Here is a 20,979-nt window from a genome sequence, read left to right as displayed (position 1 = left end):
TACGTAAAGTTAGTGCTTTGAATTCACTTTGGGACCTGCAATGTTGCAGAAGATTTTCCTTGAATTTTTAACTTTCCAGGATGGTAAGGTTCCTAAGGAAACTCTGCGGAGGTGAATCATAGAACAGAACTGAACGAGGAGCCCTGGAAAAGGAGCTCTTGTCCTCAGTCTTGCTGCATTTTGTTTCTCTTACCACTGCTGGTAAAAGATGCACCCTTCATTTTATCTGTGGTTTTCACCTCTATTCTGTTGTTCTGCTCTGAGGACCCTTTGAGTCTCAGTTGCTCTCCTCTTGGGCTTTGTAGACAGCTCTGATGCCTTCTCTCTAAGGCTGCTACTGGCAGCTCAAAGCCAGCCGTGTGTTAAGAAGGCAGGAGTCTGGCTACTGCACTGTACTGCTACTGCCAGAAGAGGAGCAGGGATCTAAGCCATTGCCCTCCTGGGGAGGAGACACTGAACCTGAATTGTTTCACTTCCAGCTGGGTTGCTGGATGCCTGAAGCCAATGTGTGGGCAGTGGGTTCAAGGGGGAGTTACCTTCAATAGCAGGAAATAGTTTCCGTCTAAGATGAATTAAAAGCAAAACATTAAACTTTCCCTTGACCCAGACACTCCCTCTAACTCCGGCCCCATCACTAGCCTTCCCTTTCAGAGCAAAAATGCTTGCGCTAGTAGCCTTCTCTAATCATTCTGGTCACCTCCCGTGCTGTGCTACCCTTGACTGATTTCAATCTGGGTTTCGCCCTGGCCACAGATGAGAAATCATTCTTCATCTCTGTAACCACCTCCTCCTTTCTGCTGATCAAGGCTGCCTCTCCCTCCTCATCTCCCAGACCTCAGAACAGCCTTTGACACAATGGACTGTTCCAGGCTACTTCCTAGCTGTTCATTTCTCTCTGGGATCCCGTCTGTCATGGCTGCACTACCGTGTCTCGAGCTCTGACAGCATCCCTGGGCTGAGGCAGCACCACTGGGGTAAAATTGGCCTTGTTGGGATGGCTCAGTGAGCTGTTGCTTTTCAATAGTGGCTGCGTCTTATGCATCAGGATCTCACCTTTCATCCTTTAAACAGCTCCGTCTCTAGCTCTGCCGGTGGCAGAGACAACCCTCAAGATGTGAAGAGTGACAGATGCAGCAGTGTCTGCCTGGGCTGCTGGCAGCCTGAAACGGTTGCTCTCTGAGAGGGGTGAATTTAGCCATTCATCTCATTGCGGGGTCCACGCTGAACCCTTATGACAGTTTAAAAGCCAGCGTTGTGAACTCTTTCTCTGGTGATCAGAGCATGTCAGAAGGGAGAGGGCTGATCATCTCTGCATAATCCACTGCGAATTGTGAGACCACAGGTTATTTTCTTTTATCTGATCCCTACACCTCCCACCTGATGGAATCTCCTGAGGTTCAGTCCTCTGCCTTCGGCTTTTCTTTACCGACCATCTCCCTTTGGGTGATCGTACTTCTACTTTTACCTTCACTGCCACACTTGAGGTGATACTTGATTGTCCGCACAAAGGTGCTACTCACACTCCTCTGTCTGTCTTAACCGAATGTGGCTTTCTCTCAGCTCCACTCACCCGAATATCTTGAAAGAAGCCTGAGTATCCTGAAACACAGCCCCATGACCGCTCTCTTCTCAACATGGCCCTTTCATTGTCCATGACTGTGGCATCATTCCCAACTCTGAACTGTTCTCCTCCTGCATCTCGCATGTCAATCTGCCCCTGGCCACCTCTGCAGCATTGCCTGTGTGCCCCACTGCCCCGCCGCTGCAGTCCTCAGCCACACTGTCCTCTCCTGTGCCCGCCTGCTCCAGGCTGACTCCAGCAGGTACAGAATGCCCTAGCCTGCCTTCCCTCCTGCACAAAGAGGAAGGTGGGATTATCCCGTCCTCCTTTAACACTAGCTCCCCACTCATTTCAGGAGCCAGTTCAAAATTACTCTCCATGGATTTGTCCCGGGCTACTTCCTGGACCTTGTCTCTCTCTATTACTTTCTCTGCTATGTCTGCATCTCTAGAACCCGCGTTTTCCTCTGCCGCTTCTGCTCTCTGGAACAGACACCTCATCACCTTTGTGTTTTCCCCTCACACATCAGAAATAGTTCTTCTCCCTTGCCTGTGCTTCAGCTAGCTCCCTTCTACTAAATGCTTTCACTTAGTCATCCTAGGACGGCAGAGTACTCGGTTGTGTAATGTGTCCTGTATAGGTGCTGTGTTGTATTAAAGCATGCTGAGTTACGTTCTGTCCGAACTCAAATACTGCGTGTCCTTCGAGTTCTGTGGGAGCCTGGCAGTTTGCTGCTGATTCCTGACTAGAGCAGGGTGTGCAAAGAAGAGACCTACTACTAGACTGTACTGGTACAGTGCCGGCTCTCTTCTCCTATGGAGTGAAGAGGGTAACTACCAGGCATCTGTTGCAAGCATAAACCACAGGTGATAAAATGATGTCTCCTGTAAATGAGCATGTTTACACTATATACCGAAGTGCCGTGAAACATAAGCCTGCTTGGATTTGTCCATGTAATATACTGATGTGTCATTAGCTTGTTCATCTGTGACTTGGGATCTCCTCTTCCAGGTTCCTAAGCTGTTATCTACTCTTCTGTGTCCAGAAGAACCATTGGTTCATGTGTCCGCTCAAGTCATGGACAGAGGCCTGGTGAGTGACTGTTCCTGGAGAATGTGTGAGGGGAGGTGAAACTATCTGCTAGGCCTTAATTTCAAGAGCTGCCTCTTGTAATTCAACTTCTGTCTCAAAAATGTAGCCGAGGTTCTAAAGCACTGAGCTGAGATATGACTGAAGGCAAAATAAAATGTCCCGAATGTGTATTCTCTTCAGCTGCGTATTCTAAATACTACTGAGTCAAACCAAGTAATGGAAAACAACCCAAAACACCCACGTGTCCTTGTCCATCAGTTCCTGCCCTTCAGTCTTTATTCATTAAAAACATGTTTTACTGTTTGTACTCTACTGTTTGATACTATACAAATTTTACCCAAAACCACTGCAGCGTCTTGTCCCCCAGCAGGCTGATGTGAGGTTTGGCAGATGATGATAGACAATCCGTTGGCTTTCCAAAGGCCAGCAATCTTAGTGGGGTTTAATATTTTAGTGCTGGCTCTTAGCTAAAGTATTTTTGCTGAATCCCAGCCCTAAACCCCTATGCTTTGGGCCCACTTTGGTGAGCTCTGAACTCACACAAATAGTCCCACTGACTTAAATAGGACTACTCACATAGGTCCTTGCCTTCATGTCTAAGAGTTACACAGCTCTGTATACTGAAGTCATGTTTTTTGATAGAGATCCTATATGAAGAACATTGACTTTGGGGATAACTTAATATACAGCCATGGTGGTTTGACTAAGTTTCCACTCTGTTCCTCTCTAGGTTGGATCTGACAGCATCATTGGTTCATCCACACAGGTTGGAGAGAAGACATCCATTAAACACTCCATCATCGGCTCCACATGCACCATAAAAGACAGAGTTAAAATAACTAACTGCATCATCATGAACTCTGTCACCATTGAGGAAGGGTATGTTACTTCTCTGTATCTCCCTGTCCTAAGCTGTTTGTTTCCCTCTCGTAGAAAGGCACTGGGCTGCTGGCTGGCCTGGCAATGGCAATTGGTCTCAGGAAGAAGCTAGTTTCTCATCTCTTGTGGGATGTAAGAATGAATCAGAAATAAGTTTTGTGTAGTATCAGTAGGACGCTAATAACAAGGGAGAGCGTTAACTAGAGGGGACCAGATGGGGAGGATTAATTCCATCCCATCCTTCTGGAGAGCCTGTCATCTGCACAACTTATTTTAAGTCATATAGATGGAATGGATTCACTCATCTGTATGAGGTTGGGTCGAATCCTTCCAGTACTGAAGGCTTATTTTAATGGCTTAGACTTTAAGATTTTTGGTATAAATATCTGCATACTCCTATAAAGCTGCTGATTTTTAAAAATTCCACATTTACCAATAAAAATCTTCCTACGGCCTTGGTATTTTGAGAGCCTCCACTGGCATTCTCTTAGGTCTTTTCATTGTCATCTTGAATCTTTACATTAGCATTACGGTTGCTGGAAAACAGGGCAAATAAATAAGCTTTCCCAAAAGGAAATCTGTCATCCGGTAGAGGTTCTTTGTGTAAGAGACCCTAGCTAATGAAGGGGTATCCACACAAACAGTCACCACTGATACTTGGATGTTTAAAAATGAGACCTCCTCTGTCTTGACACCATTAAAATTCTAGCTGGTCACTATGGCAGGATAGAAGCAGACTCGTTAACTCGTTAGCCTCATTAATTTGTTAGCCTGGCATGCTGGAAGGGCTTGCAAACTGTAAAAGATTAAACCAATACAAATGAACAGTTTTGAAGCTAGTTGATTTTTCATCCTGCCTCAGTGCTTCCCAAACCTGGAAAATCAGTCATTACCTGCAACGTCCTCTTCATGAGAGGATCTGCTTCGCAGATCGGAAGAAGAATCAGCCCAGTCATCAAATGATTCCCAGACTTATCTTCCACAGATTCCCCCTGCCCCCCAATACACACACGTTCTGGGGCTCCTGTTCTCTCATGAGGGTCTTTGAGAAGTGACCTAGCTGCATGTAAACATTGCTTTGTATGATGTGTGTTATATATTCAGGGAGGCGCTCGCTCGCTCTTCTAGTCTCCAAGGTAGATGATATTTATCCCACTTGTTTGTGTTGTGCTACTGAAACATCCCTTGACTCTTCAGTGAGGGGAAAATGACTAACCAGTTGCTGCCTGAAAGTTCCCCCCTCCTCTTACAAGCCGGCTTCCTATGGGTGTCAGTGGAAAAGAAATTGCTCATTAGAGTCTATACAGGCCTTTATTAATTCCCTGCTCCTTCATGCCATGAGGTTTGCTGAGGGTCCTTGTGGGAGAAGTCAAACCCTTAAAAAATGCCAAGTTGGCTCTCACGGTCACATGCTTGAAAACAAAAAACCAAAGGATGTTGGGTCTGTGGAGAATACTACTGTTACAGAGCTAAATTACAGGTAAGCAAGTATGGTACATCACTGCCAGGCATTTAGTCTTTAATAGAAATACACAGTCATTTCAAGCACATCATAAATCAGAATTCCTTGGTGTGCAGATAATAGCTGGTCTCCAGTTCACTTGTAAATGGCTCCAGTATGGCAGTCTCACAGAATTCGCCGTCCTCTAAGTACCAGGAAATACTCTGATTTGACAACGAGCTACACTGTTGTCTTGATTAATTGATTGGTACCGCAGGCATTCTGGCAGGGTTTTGCATGCGAGGTAAGCCGCTCTACGGTGAAATCACAAAGGGGGCTAAATGTATAAATAGGTAGCTAACAAAATCCGCATGTGTTCCTCTGCATTGAATATACAGCAGTGTTCTGTTCTAAACCCTCAATAGGGATTGTTATCAGAATAATCATTATTCAGAATGTGCCTTTCAGTATGTTCAAATATTGATTTGAAAGCAAAAGACCGTTGTGGGCACACTGACTTTGTTTTCTGACTAACCTCCTCCTCCTAGCCATTATTGTAACAAAGCCAGTGCAGCCGCTCTCAGCAATCAGTCATGCTCCAAAACGTAGCAACAGCCTTGATGGTTCCAAAAGTCCATCAACCCAACCGCTTTGTTGCTGTTGACACACCAGAAGAGTCTCAGTGCCTTTTCTCTGTGTGGAATGTACATTATACACTATAAAGGCTTGTTTCAAAGTGCAACATGGTTCATATTGTATGTGATAAGCTTGTGTAAATATTGTGCCGATACCTTATTCCTGTCTCACATTATGTAAATCTCTTGGGTTTGCTGGTGTGGGAAGCCTCTGGTGAACATCTAGGAAGGTCTGGAAATGTATCTGGAACCTGAGTTTTGGTAAGAGGAACCTTACTCATAACTTAATGAAAAGGAAAAATGACTGCTGTTATTTCGACCTTCATTTCTTTCAAATCCTTAATCACAGCTGGTGGATTTATTTTTTTTGTGATGTGTCCATGGCTGTAGCATCTGGATGCAGCACATAGATTAACTTTGCTGATGGTGTTTTAAACTACCCCCAATAGACAGCTCCCCTCCACAAACAGCTTCCCTCTCTCTTGTGCTTTAAACTTCTATAAGTAACCCAGCAATCATCCCAGAAAGGGCTTGATAAAATGATGTCTTGCACTGTGGGCAGAAAATCAGTAAACTCTGGCTCTTCCATACCAGCAGAGGGAATGATTTTCTCACATGGGGACCATCCAGTGACAATGTTCTGCCTCCCAAAAAGGAATGTTTATGGCAGCGCACTCATGGCAAGAGCACAATCACCAAAGGGTGGTTTCTTGAGCCAGGGCCTAGTCAGCATTTGGTTAAGGGATATTGCCCTCCTTGAAGGAACCATTCATGATCCCAGTCAGTGAAGGAGGTACAAACCTTCCAGCATCCATGGGCACCTGGCTCCATCTTGCCGGTTAGCGCAGTAATCGCCCATCTGGGGTGAAGCCAGAGGCACTCCGAAGAACCTGCATGAACACTGTAGAGTCTGGGTATAGTGTTTTGAGGCCAACCTCAGAGGCTTTGATTCACTAAGTAAAGTGCAAGGGAGGCCAGGAGGTTTTTCTCTGAAACTCCTGGGCACCATCACCTTGCACTTCCACGAGATAGTGCAAATGGTGGTGATTACAGTGCAAATCCAAGATGCTGTAGGAACTGCTGCATTTCCTGATATTTAAGGATTCACAAAATTCCATTTCCCAACCAAAGAGTTTTTTGGAAGCCTCCTCGTGAAATTTAACACCAGCTCTTGGAGACGGGTACATAGCTTCCATGGGGGCAGATGGGACTATCACAAGGTGCATCCTCCTAAAACTGGATTGACATTCTGAGGTTGTGGTTCGCTAGTCATGCAAAAAACTGAGGCAATCACCTGGATGATACTTCCAGACTGAGACAACTTCTTCCAAAAGAAATAAACCGAGGAATTTTGGGCCCCGTTGTACAGCAGCATCTTCCTACTGTTTTCAGATTTCGATCGATTTCTCCATTGAAGATTTACATAGATGGGTCCGGCAGACCAAAAGCAGTTTTATTGTGGAATCTTCAGAAGAAAGCGGGCGGAGTACGAAGTGATTCTGTAACCTGGCTCTTGTTAAGTGATTTGGGTGGCCATGAAGCCCTGTCGTAAGAGATTACAAAAGGATTAAAGACGTTAATAATGTAGGGGAACTTAATCAGCAGTGCCTCCTTAATGTGTTTCCCACTGCACAGCTAAAATCAAGATTACGTATGTGCTGAATGCTGGACACGCCTGACCAAGTCTGGAGAGACGGGCAGCTGAAAGCTGCGAGAGGAGGTAATTCATAGAACAGTGCAAGCGCTGAGAGACGCTGAGTGCCCAGGTGACATGCTGCAGCATGGAAAATGTTCTTGTTCCCTCTGGACAGCTCCCTGGAGCTCAGTGACAAATGACTGCAGTGAGCTACGTAGAGGAAAACTACTAATCGAGCTGAAATAATAGGTCATCTGAAAACTCCTGCCTCTCTATCTACACTGCACAGTAGCTGTGGGCATCTTCAATCTGTCTAGCAGCTGGGGCTGACCTTTCTACTTTGGTTGGGGTGGAGGAGGTGCAGTACCACGGGGTTCTGAGATTTGTGTGTGTGAAAGTCTTTGATGTAAAAGTCCGCTGACTACAGGTCATTTATAGTGCAAGCACCACGGCAGTGCCATCCTGATGATGATTGAAACTAGTTACCTGGGGAGACGCTGCTGATTACAGAGAGAGCTGGTATCACTAAGTGCCATCCTGATCCCTCTGCTGAACGGAAAGTACTGCTTGTAAATAACCAGCACGATGCTGAACTGAGCTCCCTAAACTTGTTTCAGGTAGTGCCTCGGAAGTAGAGTGGAGCTGTGGTCGCTTCCATAGATCATCGCTCCCAGCAGCTCCCAGTGAAGCTTGCCTTCTCTGAAAATCAGGCCACTTATTTAGGTGTTTTAATATGGATTGAGGAGCCTAACTTTCGCCCCCCATTTTTTGAAATCTTGGCTCAGTCTTGGTCCTTCAGTTTTCTACACTGCGGGATTTATTTGGATTGTAAACTCTTTGGGGTGTTTCTGTTCTGTGTGTGGGGTTCAGGTCCATGACTGGGCTCCTCTGAGCCGTGGCTTAGCTGAGGGCGCAAGACGTCAGGAGCTCAGACAAAGTAGCACAAGGTTCATGATCAGCGTGATAAGTAAACCCTACTTTGGAATTGTCTTGTTGAATTTTGGAAGTCAGTCCCATAGTAACCATATGGTAGATTTATGAACTGAAGAGACATATTTTGCTGCATCCTTGACTAATACCTGTAGCGAAGCAGCAGGCAGGCATAACCAACTCTTGGTAAGTACGAGTTTCCACATCAGCCATAGATACTGTGTTTGGCACTTTGCTTAGAAAGTAGGAAGCCATCATGGAGGTGATGGCAAGATGCTTATGATCCAAAATTACCTCTGGATTCCCAATTAAATCAACACCTGTGAGGCCTGGACCTTCTGAGTGCAAGCCCAGGACGCGCTGCCGGCTGCACCAGGGCTTTAATCAGAGTGGCTGGAAGCAAAGCCATTATTCAGAGGGGGGGTTTTAAGGCCAGAAGGGACCATTACGATCATTGGCCTTCTGCATAACACAGGGTTGAGAATTTCATCCAGTTATTGTTGCATCCAGCCCATCGTTTCTGCTTGAGCTGGAGCATATCATTCAGAAAGAGACGTCCAATTGTGATCTAAAGAGTTCAAGTGATTCGGACTCCACCCCACCCCCCATTGGCCGGTCATTCCAGGGTTTAAGTTACATGTCTGTTAAAAATGGGCACCAGAAGAATCCAGTCTTGGCAAGTTACAGCTCCTGTCCTGAGGCGCGTACCCTCTGAAGTCAGCATGCTCCAGCATGGATGCAGTTGCCACATTAAGGTCTAAACCTGGACAGTCCTCAGGGGAGGGGCTGTATCTCCCTTCATGCCTTGTGTGCTCAGCCCTGTCATGTGGACACTCCACAATAATGCTTTGCTTGAAACTCTGTAAGGTCTTCGCCTTCAATGATAAAAATGTCACGTTTCTCCTAGTCTCAGTTGCATGGATTTATTTTAAACTGATGTGTCATAAGATTCCCCAACAAAAAATGCTATTAATTCCTCAAGCAGAATGCCAAAAAGCCAAAAGGGACCAGGGAGGAAAAGATTCCTTTCTGAAAGGAGTCAGCCAATCTGACACAATTGGCCATCTCGGTTCAGGAGAGGCGCAGGACTGGAATTGCAGAAGGTGGCTCAGGTCAAGTTTAAAGCGCTTGACTGCTTTATAGCCTGGCTTGTTTGAGTGCAGCTAACCGGAGTTTACTAGGTGTTGACAGAAATAGCATAACAAAGTTAAGATTTTAAACAGATTGTCATTTCTGGCAACTAAACGACAGTGAAAAAACCTCTGGGATGTTCAGATGAGAGAACATTATAGGCATGTAGCGTAAGTGACTAAGTTGTTACTTGTGCAGGTTAAGCTTTGGCTCTAGGGAGTCATTGTGACTCACCACAGTGCTGTATGTGGTGAAATTATACTAATTTCTCAATGGCAAACCCAAAGCGTAAATGTATTTCAATTCTTGTGTGTCGGAGTGTGACATGTGGGGGGGAGGGATAGCTCAGTGGTTTGAGCATTGGCCTGCTAAACCCAGGGTTGTGAGTTCAATCCTTGAGGGGGCCACTTAGGGATCTGGGGCAAAATCAGTACTTGGTCCTGCTAGTGAAGGCAGGGGGCTGGACTCGATGACCTTTCAAGGTCCCTTCCAGTTCTAGGAGATGGGATATCTCCATTAATTTAATTTAATTTAATTTAATTTAATGTGCACGGGCAAAGAGAGATGCGGGATTTCAGTGAGATTCTTACTCTCACCGTAGTGTGTAAGGCATAACTAGGTGCGTGGCTTATGATATGAGCATTTCCGTGCTAGTGGAAGTCCTCACCAGTGGCAGTGATATTGAGCTCATTGCTAAAGGGAGCATGTTTGGCAGGGTTCTGACTTTGGATGGTCTCTGCCTATTAGCCAGATTTATTTTTTATATTGTATGTATAATCAATAGATTTGACAAGTAACAAACATGACAATCTTGCAAGCCCTATGAGCTCAGCCTTTCCTTGCCAATAGGCCTTGTCGATGAGAAGGTGTATCCTCTTTCTTCAGTGTATCATGAAATCCAAGGGCAAGGGCAAGCAGAGTTGGCAATTTCCTGGGGAAAAACTAGGTGAGGACAGTAAATACAGGCTTAGCCCCAGGAAAAATAATTGTATCAGTGACCAGCAAGCATAGAATGAATCTTTTCAAACTTTGGGTACCTCCATTCAGAACTGAGGAATAGGCTCGGTCTGTCCGCTACATCAAAGTTGGTCTGCGACAGAATGCTGCGTGGCCAAATGGACCTAGACTGGTCGTCTGCAAGGCTGCGTGCTTCTGCTTGCTTAATGCTGCAAGCCTACAGCACTGCATTATTGGTGTTTTCATACTATTGAATGTTTCTGACTTTTGTTTATATAATACTCAAAACAGAAATATGAGTCATGCCCTGGAACTTCCTTGAGAGAAAACCCAACCAAAATGTATACAGACATTCTAATGTTCAGTATTACAATTACATATATTCTTACTATGCCCACTGTAGTTTTATTGGTACAACCCTAAATTAATCTATGAATCTACTGCCTTATGTAGCCACAATTTGAATATTTAACTAAAACTATATGTAATGTGGTGTGCATTAATAAAACAGTATTTGAAATAGAAAACGCCTTAAACTGGGATTGACTGGTTTTTCCCAGGGAGGTAAAAACCACCTCTATTAAATACCATGCTATCCCTGAGTGCAAGGAGTATGGTTTATAGATTAGATTGTAAAAACTTCTGAGCAAGGACCTTGTCATCTTATGTATTTGCAAAGCTATTACATGTTGGCACTATATAAACAAATATGAATATCATCTAAACCCAACATGGGTCGAACTCTCCGGGTCTCTCTCTTCCAGTGCTGAGGGGGAAGAGAGAAAAACCCATATGCTTTAGGTCAAATTCACCACTGGTGTAAACAGATGCCACTCCATTGAACTCCATTACGCCAGAAAGGAATTTGTCCCTTTGGTTCTAAGACTGTTGCAGTAAGTGGTAAAGAGGGGTTGATGATGATTTCCAGATATGGGGCATATTTGTGTCCTTTACAGTGTCTCTTTAAGGGAAGGTCTGTCAGATCAGCAGACAGAATTTCAGCTGTTATTTGACCACACACCAACAATGTCTGGACATCACTAAGAATGTTGGGTTCAGATATCTAATTATTGTAAAGAAACATTCTCACCTGTACAGCCATCTGACCGTGCCCATCTGTGTAAAGCAGTGGTTTTCAACCTTTTTTTCATTTACAGACCCCCCTAAAATTTTTCAAATGGAGGTGTGGAGCCCTTTGGAAATGTTAGACATAGTCTGTGGACCCCAAGGGTCCGCAGACCACAGGTTGAAAACCACTGGTGTAAAGCAGTCACTTCCCATTCTCTCTCTCGCTCTCTCTCCCTCACGTACGTGTACTTAGCACAAAGTAAATGCCACATTATTGCTGTGTCTGATTGTGTAACCCAGAAGAGCACTAGTAAGAATACTGGCTCATTAAAGGAAACTTTTAGTTATAGTTCTTCCTCCTCTTCTTTTAGTTCTATTTATATTTGCAGTAACAGCTATTAGGATGGGGGCCCCATTGTGCTAATGAACTATGCAAATACATTCGAAGACACGGTGCCTGCCCCATTTAGCAACCAACCTAAGTAGACAAGGTACATATTAAGGGGAGAGGAATACAATCAAGTATATACAAAATATGTGTATGCATGTATTAATGAGCAGGTTTTCATAACTATATGAATGAAGCTCCAACAATTCCCATCTGTGCCATCATGAATAGGCTGAGTCCTTGGGAACTTTGCAATGCAAGTGGGTTTGGAGAGATCCAGAGGATTTATGTGTCTCTTTAGGGAGGCTGTTTCACGTGTAAGGAGCTAAGAGTAAGAACAGAAACGTGTGTGAGAGAAGCTGGCCCGTGTAGTAAAGGTGAGCAAACAAACAGAGGGGTAGAGTTGTGAAGGGCCTTGAGGACAAGAAGCTGATGTGGTGCACCAGAGGGAGCCAGTGCGGGATTCAGAGATCGGGGTGAGGTCTTAGCACCTGTCTTTGATATAAACCTGAGGTGGGACGGAGAGGAGGAGCTTACAGTGGTCAGGATAGGAGTTCTGGGTGCATAGGAGAAAGAAAACAGTGACTTTTAAAACCAGTACGGAGGAGTAAGCAGCAAGATTTGGACATGACCTGTTGCACAGGGCAAAAGATGAGCAAGAATTATCACCATTGATTCTATATTGACCAAAACTGGGATCTTCCCTGGTCAGACATAGTGAGATAATAAGCTACGTGTTGGATTTTGTTAAACAAGTTCCAGCTACCTGTCTTGAAGCAGAGAGCACACATGCTTGCTATAGTTGTTACTCAGTAAACGGACTTAAGAGGGACCACATGTGTCTAGTTAAACGCTGTTCTAGTTTACCACATGTCTCCAATTTAATGCTACTTTCTATGAGAACATGTACAAAGGGAGAAAACAACCAGCAAAGCAAGCTGGATTGACTACTAACTGCAGATTGATTGTGAAGTTTATTGGTTGTTTCCTTGATAGTGCTAAATCAGCACCTGATGTATGAAACTGGGAACGATTTGAAGAAAGTTCTAATTAAAACCAGGATGGAATGGAGAATTTTATAGGGGTTCAGCACAGAAGGGGTCTTATTTTTCCCTTTGGATATTACCAGTACAAAGGAGAGATCCCACTGCCAAGGCACCATTTGTGTGGCATTGTAAAATACGTTTTACAACACGTCCCCTCATGAGAAGGAATGAGGACGTGCCGTTGCTTCGAACCCAATAACTTGCAAAGGTGGAAATAAAATTATGCTCATGCCGGGACCTCAAACATTTTATATCGTGCACCACTTTTAAGATGGCAGTTGTCTCCTCCAGCGCCACTTCCACACGTTCCCTGTGGCAGCAGTAGAAGTCGTCAAATTAGGACAGTTACGGAGAAACATTTCAGCATGTGCTTAATAGGGATGGACTTTATGTACATGCTTAAAGTTAAGTAGGTTTGTAAGTGCTCTGCTAAGTTGGGGCCTGAGTTTCTTAAATGTGAGCTGCATGGCTGCTGGGTTATGCAGCCTGTTCTGGCCTCTCTTTCTTCTCCCTGAATGTAGGGCATTACATTTAGCAAATCTCCACTGCAAGGTCTAATCTCTCTGGGTAATGCCGCAATTGGGTTCTGTCCTCTCTTGGTCTCTGTTTGTTGCGCCTCCAATGTTGGATGTTGTCTGCACATTTGATCAATTATTGTTTTTGGTGAATTATTTGTTAACCAACAGCCCTACAAGGCAATGAACAAAGTACAGTCCTTGCCCCAAAGAGCATATTGTCTAAATGATGAAATGGAAAAGGTGGGTCATTCCGGGAACCTCTAGAAAGGAGTAAGTTTGAGCTACTCAGAGGGCTGATTTTTCAGCCACTTTCAACTCTATTGAAGTCCACTTTGTATATATTTAGGGCATTCCTCCTCATAAAATACCTACATCTTGTGGATGTTTGAGCTGTTGTTATCAATAATCTCCCAAAAGAGATTACTTTTGGCTAACATTGTTTTACATCAAGCTGCATTACATATATTACCACTTTTTTAACATGGATACAGATGTTTCCCTGATAGCACAAGGAACTCTTGCCAGTTTTCAGAACATTTGGTTCAAATAAAAATTACATCAGAGGTTAAGCTTAAAGCATTGTTCCACTCTGAAGAGTGACTATGTGAAATGACCACTTCCAGCTCTGCTGATCTGCTCCTTGTGTCCTGCCAGCTTCAGAGACACTAATAAGCTTCTGCTCCTGCTAGCCGTGTAAATCCCAGAGGGGAGACTTTCAAAGGCACACGTGGCAGTTAAGCACCGGACTCCCATTGACTTCCAATGGGAATTCTGCACGTGGGTATGGGAGAGCGAGGTGAACTTCCGTACATCAACACACTTGTTAACCAAGTTCCCGTGGGAACGATGGGGTTGCACAGGTGTAATGGAGGGTGTCATTTGAAGACCACGACAAGTGAACAAATGTAGCCTAAGGCAGAACTGGGCTGCAGAACCTTTTTTAGTGCTAATGTGAGAGAAGGAAAGAACCTGGCTTGGCTGTCAGGTTCCAGCACCACTGGCAGGACAGGCATTTAGAAAACAACTTCTCAAATGGGCTCACTTTGAATGGAGGTTAATGTGACATCCTAAATGGGGCACCCCACAATACCACAAAGAACTGCACTTGAAAAATCCCAAGGAGAGTGCCATCCTGTTATGTACTCCAACTATCACGGCATCTGCTTGGGGTGGGTCAGCTAGCAAACCTGTGGATTAAATCAGAGTTGGAAATTAAAGAATAATAGTTCTGTTTCGAGCCTTTGAAATGAGGAACAAATGACTTCTGCATCAGATGAGTATGCATGTGATCGCGGGCGATACAGCCCTCATAAAATAAGACCTGTAAACGATTGACTCCTGAGAGACAAGTTGTCGTGTACTGTGGTTCCTACAATGAAAAAGGCTATGACAGATCTGCCATGTATTACAACTGGACTTTTAGCTAAATGAAGGGCCACAGATGAACTTACTCCAAGATCAACAAGAGGTAACTAAACTGAAGTGTCAGAGGTGAGGAACCACTTCCCAGTCCACCTTGCTCAGAAACCTGTATTTCACCTTCTAAAACCAGTGATGGTAGCTCAGAGGCAGTTCTTCTGGGTCAGTTATGTGAAGGATCCCATGAATTGTAAATGGAAAATATGAATGCAGGCAAGTACACACAGTGCATAGTTCAATATTTAGGGTGTGGGGCAGGAGAAGTGTAAAGCAATCATACCATTGTAATGAGCACAGTATATAGACCTGGCTAGAAAAGAGACACAAAACAAGTTCCTCAGCAAATACACCCTCAGAGATCATACAAATTGCTTAAGAACTTGTTGGTAGGAGTTTTGTGTTACTCCCCTAGGGGGAGAGCTGGAGATCAAAGCCCATATTCTTTTAACAGACTGGTTTCTTTGAAAATTATCTCTTAAATTTAAGCACATTCAGTTGTCATCTACTGTAGCCTTTGGGATTTACTTGAGTGTATAAACAGAGGAGTTGCATTATCCCAACTCATTATTAACATCTGAAAAGGTATTTTTATGAAAGTGAAATTTCAGGATTCTCTAGGTTCCTGACAATGGGCTTGGGAGCGCTCCATTTTTTCCATGATGTTAGTGTCCGACCCCTTTGATTGTGTGTCATAGCCCCCATGCCACTGGCTAAGAAAGGCTAAGTGGGACTCCTTTGGAAGGTATTGGCAGCTGCTAGAGCACCAAGCGTTTCTCTTTGTTTCCTTGCTTTTCATCTGCCACCATGAAGGCCTCTTGTGGTGGCTGCCATCTTTCTGGCCAAGCAGGACTGGCTGTACATCCTTTGGGATGCATCAGTGCTGCCCTCTATTCAGCCGTCCGTGTAGCTCTCGAACAGCTGTCCGGGCTCCATCCCTCTTAGAGCTTGTACATCTCCATTCCACCGCCCGCTCGACCTCTCCTCCCCTTCTCAAGCCTCTGTGAGAAATCCTCCATCCGATGTGTAACACACCTAGTTTGCCTTGTTGCCTATCACCTTTTGTTGCACAACTGGATTAAGCTAGCGGCCCTGGATATTTTCCATCTCCATTTCAGCCGATTTGCTGTAAGGCAAACCTGTGACATCCATACCTTCCTAAGTTTGTACGTCTAGGGCCAGCGCTCCACTTGAGGTCTTGACCTCCGTTATTTAAGCCCCTTTCTTCCAGGAACGTTCATCACTTTAATCATGGAGTCCTAAATAATCAGTGGGTAGCCTGTAATTATGGGTTGTGTGTTGGATTCCTGCAGACTGATCCTTGTGTGCTGAGCATTGCATATTTTGCAAAGGTTAAGAAGAATACACTACCACAATTCCTGGGAGAGCTGACTACCTTAGGTGGTAGATGCTTTGCTTTGCTAAAGTAGCATGTTGCAACTGCAATTGACAGATTTGATTTAAGAGTTTGATTTATAGACTGATAGCCAGCCTGAAAGTCATCAGTTCCAGGGCTTCGTAAATCAGCCTGTCTCTGGGACTAATATTTCCTTATTTATAATTTTGACAGGAGATGGAATTCTTTCCCAATTCTTTACATTGCTTTCAAATGCAATCGACCACCCTGTCCTCTGGTTTAAAGCTATGAGATTTTGCCACAAATTGGGGTGCGGGGAAGGGAGACAAGTATGCCTAGTCCAATAAAAGCTCCATGTTGTGTGTTTGGACACTGGCTCGGCCCACACAAGAGATGGACTGCGTTTTTGGCTTTCTTCTCCCCTCCTCTCCCCTCCCCTACAATCTCTGACCTTTTAGAAAAATAAATAGAAGATAAAGAAGGGCCTGGAATGTTGCCGAATGTGTGTACATTTTGCTCTCTGTTGTTTTCTGCTGGGATTAGTTGTTTACAATGTGGGGAGGAGAGGAGAGGAGGTGGGGGGTAGTGTGAATGAGTGGCATTTCAGAGTGATCTTGTTAGGTGGTCTGCAGCTTAAAGCCCTAAATCCTTGTAACCCTCCCACCCCCCGCCTCCTTGGCCATTACTACTCTTCCTCTTGTTCCTCCCCTTTTTTAAAAACAAAGTCAGTCTCTCTGTCTTTGAGACACACACACTCGCTCTCTCACTTGCGCATTGTACCTGTGGAGCAAACGAATACGCTTTAGCTAGCCGCCGTCTACATCTGTTCCCACTGCAGGACTGGACTTGTAAAACACTCGCTCTAGAATGCAGACACACACTGCATAGGTCTAGTTATTTTCAGCAAAACCCCCAGCTGCCAGGCTTTCAGCTGTGCGATCTCACTTAAAACAAATTCTAATTGAAATTTCAGCTGTAAATCAAACGACTCAAATTAGTTGTTCTTGTGGGTTTGAATTTCGTCCTCGAGTTTTAAGGTCAGAAGAGATCCATTTTCACAGTGCTGAAAAGTTGAAAAATATACTACGTTTTAGTAAGAAAAATGTGGTTCCCATTAGGATGCAGTAAATCAATGTTCATCAAACTGACTGCTATCAGAGCTCCTACCAGGATAAAATAGTATTGAGCATTTGAAACAGCCACGAAGGGCAGTGGCCGAAGAGTTAAAGAACACAATAGACTTGTCCTGAGATGTGACATTTACCCTGCAAGAGAATAAAAGTTCCTTCCTCGCTCTTTACATTAAAAAATAAATAAAAATAAAATAAACACACAGAATACTTCTCTTGGCAGCCTGCAGAGCATACTTTTAAAAACGGCATTTACAAGTGGTTTCAAAATGGCTGCATTCCATCTGTCAGCGATTGCAAGGAACACCCACCAAATGTGTTTATATCTGTTGAAGTTGTGCTCCACCCGAACAATACAAACTGGATCCGCTGCTACTCTGTGTGAGTGGGGGGACAATATGCGAATTATTTTAAAATTCTGTGCGCTTGAGTGCTTGGATCAGCTTTGGAGGTGGTGATTTATCTTTTTTCCCACTGGCGGTGAAGAAGGGCAGATTTCCCCTGGTTTGCTAGCACCTGACCTGCATCAGCAAGTTTCCTCTGGTTCCCTGGCATCAGCACAGCCGACCCCAACCACCCACCCAACTTGCTTATCATTGATACCAGTGCAAAGATGATGACAGCGTGAGCTGTTTCTTGGTTGTAACCCCCGCTTCTCCTTATCAAGCCACCTCCAAGATTTTCTCCACACTCAGACCCAGCATTCTCCTATCTGAGCCTTACCAGTCACTCCTGAAATCCCTTCTCTGCAGATATGTGCACTAGCGGGTAGTGGGTAAGGGCTTATAAACCGCTGGTGGACGCCTGAGACGCGCTGAGCACTTGCAGTTCCTTTTGTAGTCAGTAAGTTAGGGGTGCTGGGAACGCCCAGGATCAGGCCCCACGTGAGGCTGGGAAGATAGACTGTAGAACTGGCCCGTGCAGTGCTCACACACTGATAAGGCTCTTTGAGCGTGGGGCACGCTTTGGGTAGGATTTTCTAGTTAGGGGGCAGCTCTGTCCTTGCTAGGAAAACTCTCAGCAGCACCGGGCAGTCTGTGCTGAACTGATTCATTCCTTAACCTGACCTCTACTGATAAACATTATTTCTGCGCTAATGCTCTCTTCCGGAACATGATGGCCTCCAAACTGCTGTGTAGTGCTGGAGCTGCAGGAAAGGCAGCAGCTGTGACAGTGCTACAGTAACCGAAAGCAAAGACAGGCTGGTGCCTTTTCCCTACTTGATTATCTTATTAACATGTTTTTCATAGAAGCTTGGCCAGGCAACCTGAGCTGGACAGCTCCAGAGTGAATCCCGATCGCCTTTCCTCGTGGGGGAGGAGGGCCTGGGCTCACGCATGGTTGTAGTCAGAGCACGTGTTTATGGTGTCCCCTTCTTACACCCCAGACCTCCCCTTGTGTACTCCTGGGTCTGAACTGATAACTTCTACTGACCTGAAGTGAGGGGTTGCTCCTGTTAGCCCTGCAGACTTGCTGCAGCTCTCAGAGAGGGAGCTGGATTCTGCCCTGGCTCGTACATCAGCAGGAGAATTGCTGTCTAAGTTTGGGTGGCAGAATCTGTGTCTGATGATGGTGTGTGAGCAGGGAGGAGCTCAGGGTGAGTTTGTAGGGCTGGCAGATGGTGGTGGGGAAGCCTGTCTTAGGCCTAGTCTTCACTTACCGGCTGGTCCGGCGGCACGCCATCGATGTTCTGGGATCGATTTATCGCGTCTGGTTAAGACGCGATAAATCGATCCCGGAAGTGCTCACAGTCGGCGCCGGTACTCCAGCTCGCCGAGAGGAGTACGCGGCATCGACGGGGGGAGACTTCCTGCCGCGTCTGGACCGCGGTAAGTTCGGACTAAGGTACTTCGAATTCAGCTACGTTATTAACGTAGCTGAATTTGCGTACCTTAGTCCGATTTGGGGACTTAGTGGGGACCAGGCCTTAACTTGGGTCACCGCAACCACATCCACATGGCTCCAGTTCTGCAGCTCTGTCCTGTTATTCAAAGCCCTCGTGGGATTGGCTCTATCTAGCTACACGATAGATTGCCTGTCCATCGACCACCAGGACCTCCAGTGGCTGCAGCATTCTGCCAGAACAATGAAACTGTTCACCAAGGGGTGGGGGGAGGATGCTTATGAGCAAAGATCAAAATGGCTGGGGGCTTCACCACATGTAAAACTGTGGAACTCCATGCCGCTGGAAATCACTGAAAGCAAGAACTTAACAAGCTTCAAAAAGGGACATTTATATGGATCAGAAGAATATCCAAAGTTGTCATAATTAATACTAAAAATAGTTTTGTGGCAGGGATATTGAACCTCATGCTTTAGGAGGAGACCTAATTTGGGAGGCAGATTACCCCACATCTGCCCGCTGTGGGGTTCTTACACTTTCCTTGAAGTATCTGGTGCTGGCTTCTGTTGGAGACAGAATACTGGCCTAGATGGGCCGTGGCAAGTCCTATGCCCCCCTATTACAAATCCGCTAAATGCAAAATTATCTCTCTGTGTAACTGTCTTCCAGTAATTTCTGCAAGCACCCATTCGTTGTGTACCCATTCGGACAGCTGGCAGGAAGGTTCTATCAGCGCAACTAGCGCAGTGGGCAGGGAACGTGTGGAATTTGGGGAAAGTCCAGGCGAGATGGGGCTGATCAGAGCTCCGCCTGCCTACAGAATCGCGTGTTAGGCTCATCAGAGAGCGTGGAGCACTTAGTTACTGCACTTGCTTGAATCTCTAGCTAAATTCTGTATCCGACTTCTTTTTGTGTTCCCCTTACAGAAGCAGCCTCCAGAGCTGCCTCGTCTGTCATAACGCCGTGATCGAGAAAGGAGCTGACCTCCGAGACTGTTTGATTGGAAGCAGCCAGCGTCTGGAACCCAAATGTAAGCAGGGGGCTGTATTTATCATGGGCTTAGAATTAATGAAAGGAACTGGGTATTTCCTAAACTTTCTACCCTAGAGTTTATCCTTCTTTCCACCTGGATGCAGCAGTAAGCTAATGGGCAGGTTCTGCTCCCGCAACATGGGGCCTTGTCACATTAGGATGGATTTTTTTGTCCAAGCAACATCCTCTTGAATGAAGGGGAGTTAAGGGACTGGTGCTCCCACTGAAGTCACTGGCGAAATTCCCATGGACATCTCTGAGATCAGCACTGGACCCTGAGACAGTCTGTTCCCAGAGACCACAATCAGCCTGCAGGTTGCCAATGGCACAGAGTCATTATTTCGACTAATACTCTTTGTCACATCCAGGGGAACAAACGCAGCCCACCGAGTTGGCCCATGCAGTCCCCTGCCTCCCTCGCCTTTGAAAGTGCTGCTGCCCACAGGGACCAGCGCACGTCCCTCTCTTGATCCAAGGGGACATCATTAGAGTCAGGATTGAGTGCTGCATGCATTACCATCTGCTCAATATTAGCTATCAAGGCCGCTTCGACCAGCTCTGTTTTATGCAAATGAAAAGCACCTTCTGGGCTCTGGGGAAGGGAACAATCTTTGCCTGGTGGGTAAAGTCGGGACATCATGTTAGCACTAGCATCTTGGCAACTGCCGGAGTAGAACTGTCCTGCCTTCATAAATGACAAAGGGCAGATTGTCTACATAATCCTATCACAAACAGGGGCTTTAATGAATATTTATGGGGTGGGGAGCTGGCAGATCTCTACTTCAGGGTGTGGAATGATGACAAAAGTGAGAGTCTGGACAGAGTCCATGTGAAGTCATTCATTCTGACCTGGATTTGGTCGCTTGCTTTTATGTTCAGAGTGTACTTTTTAATTGTAACTGGCTCTAGTGCCTGGGCT

General features: G+C 45.4%; 1 protein-coding gene across 2 annotated transcripts in view; it reads left to right on the top strand.

Moving 5' to 3' along the window:
* The window catches only part of EIF2B3 (eukaryotic translation initiation factor 2B subunit gamma), a 138,482-nt gene that overhangs the window by 106,622 nt on the left and 10,881 nt on the right, over positions 1 to 20,979 (top strand). For both annotated transcript variants that reach the window (XM_008166725.3, XM_008166726.4), the window contains 3 exons: positions 2,573 to 2,653; positions 3,384 to 3,532; positions 19,955 to 20,058. In XM_008166725.3, coding sequence (XP_008164947.2) covers positions 2,573 to 2,653; positions 3,384 to 3,532; positions 19,955 to 20,058 — 334 coding nt within the window. The remainder of the gene's footprint in view (positions 1 to 2,572; positions 2,654 to 3,383; positions 3,533 to 19,954; positions 20,059 to 20,979) is intronic.

The sequence above is a fragment of the Chrysemys picta genome, chromosome 8 (genome assembly GCF_011386835.1).
Source record: "Chrysemys picta bellii isolate R12L10 chromosome 8, ASM1138683v2, whole genome shotgun sequence".
Taxonomy (NCBI): Eukaryota; Metazoa; Chordata; order Testudines; family Emydidae; genus Chrysemys; species Chrysemys picta.
Note: the sequence above shows the minus strand (reverse complement) of the source record. Positions and strands in the feature narration are given on the sequence as shown.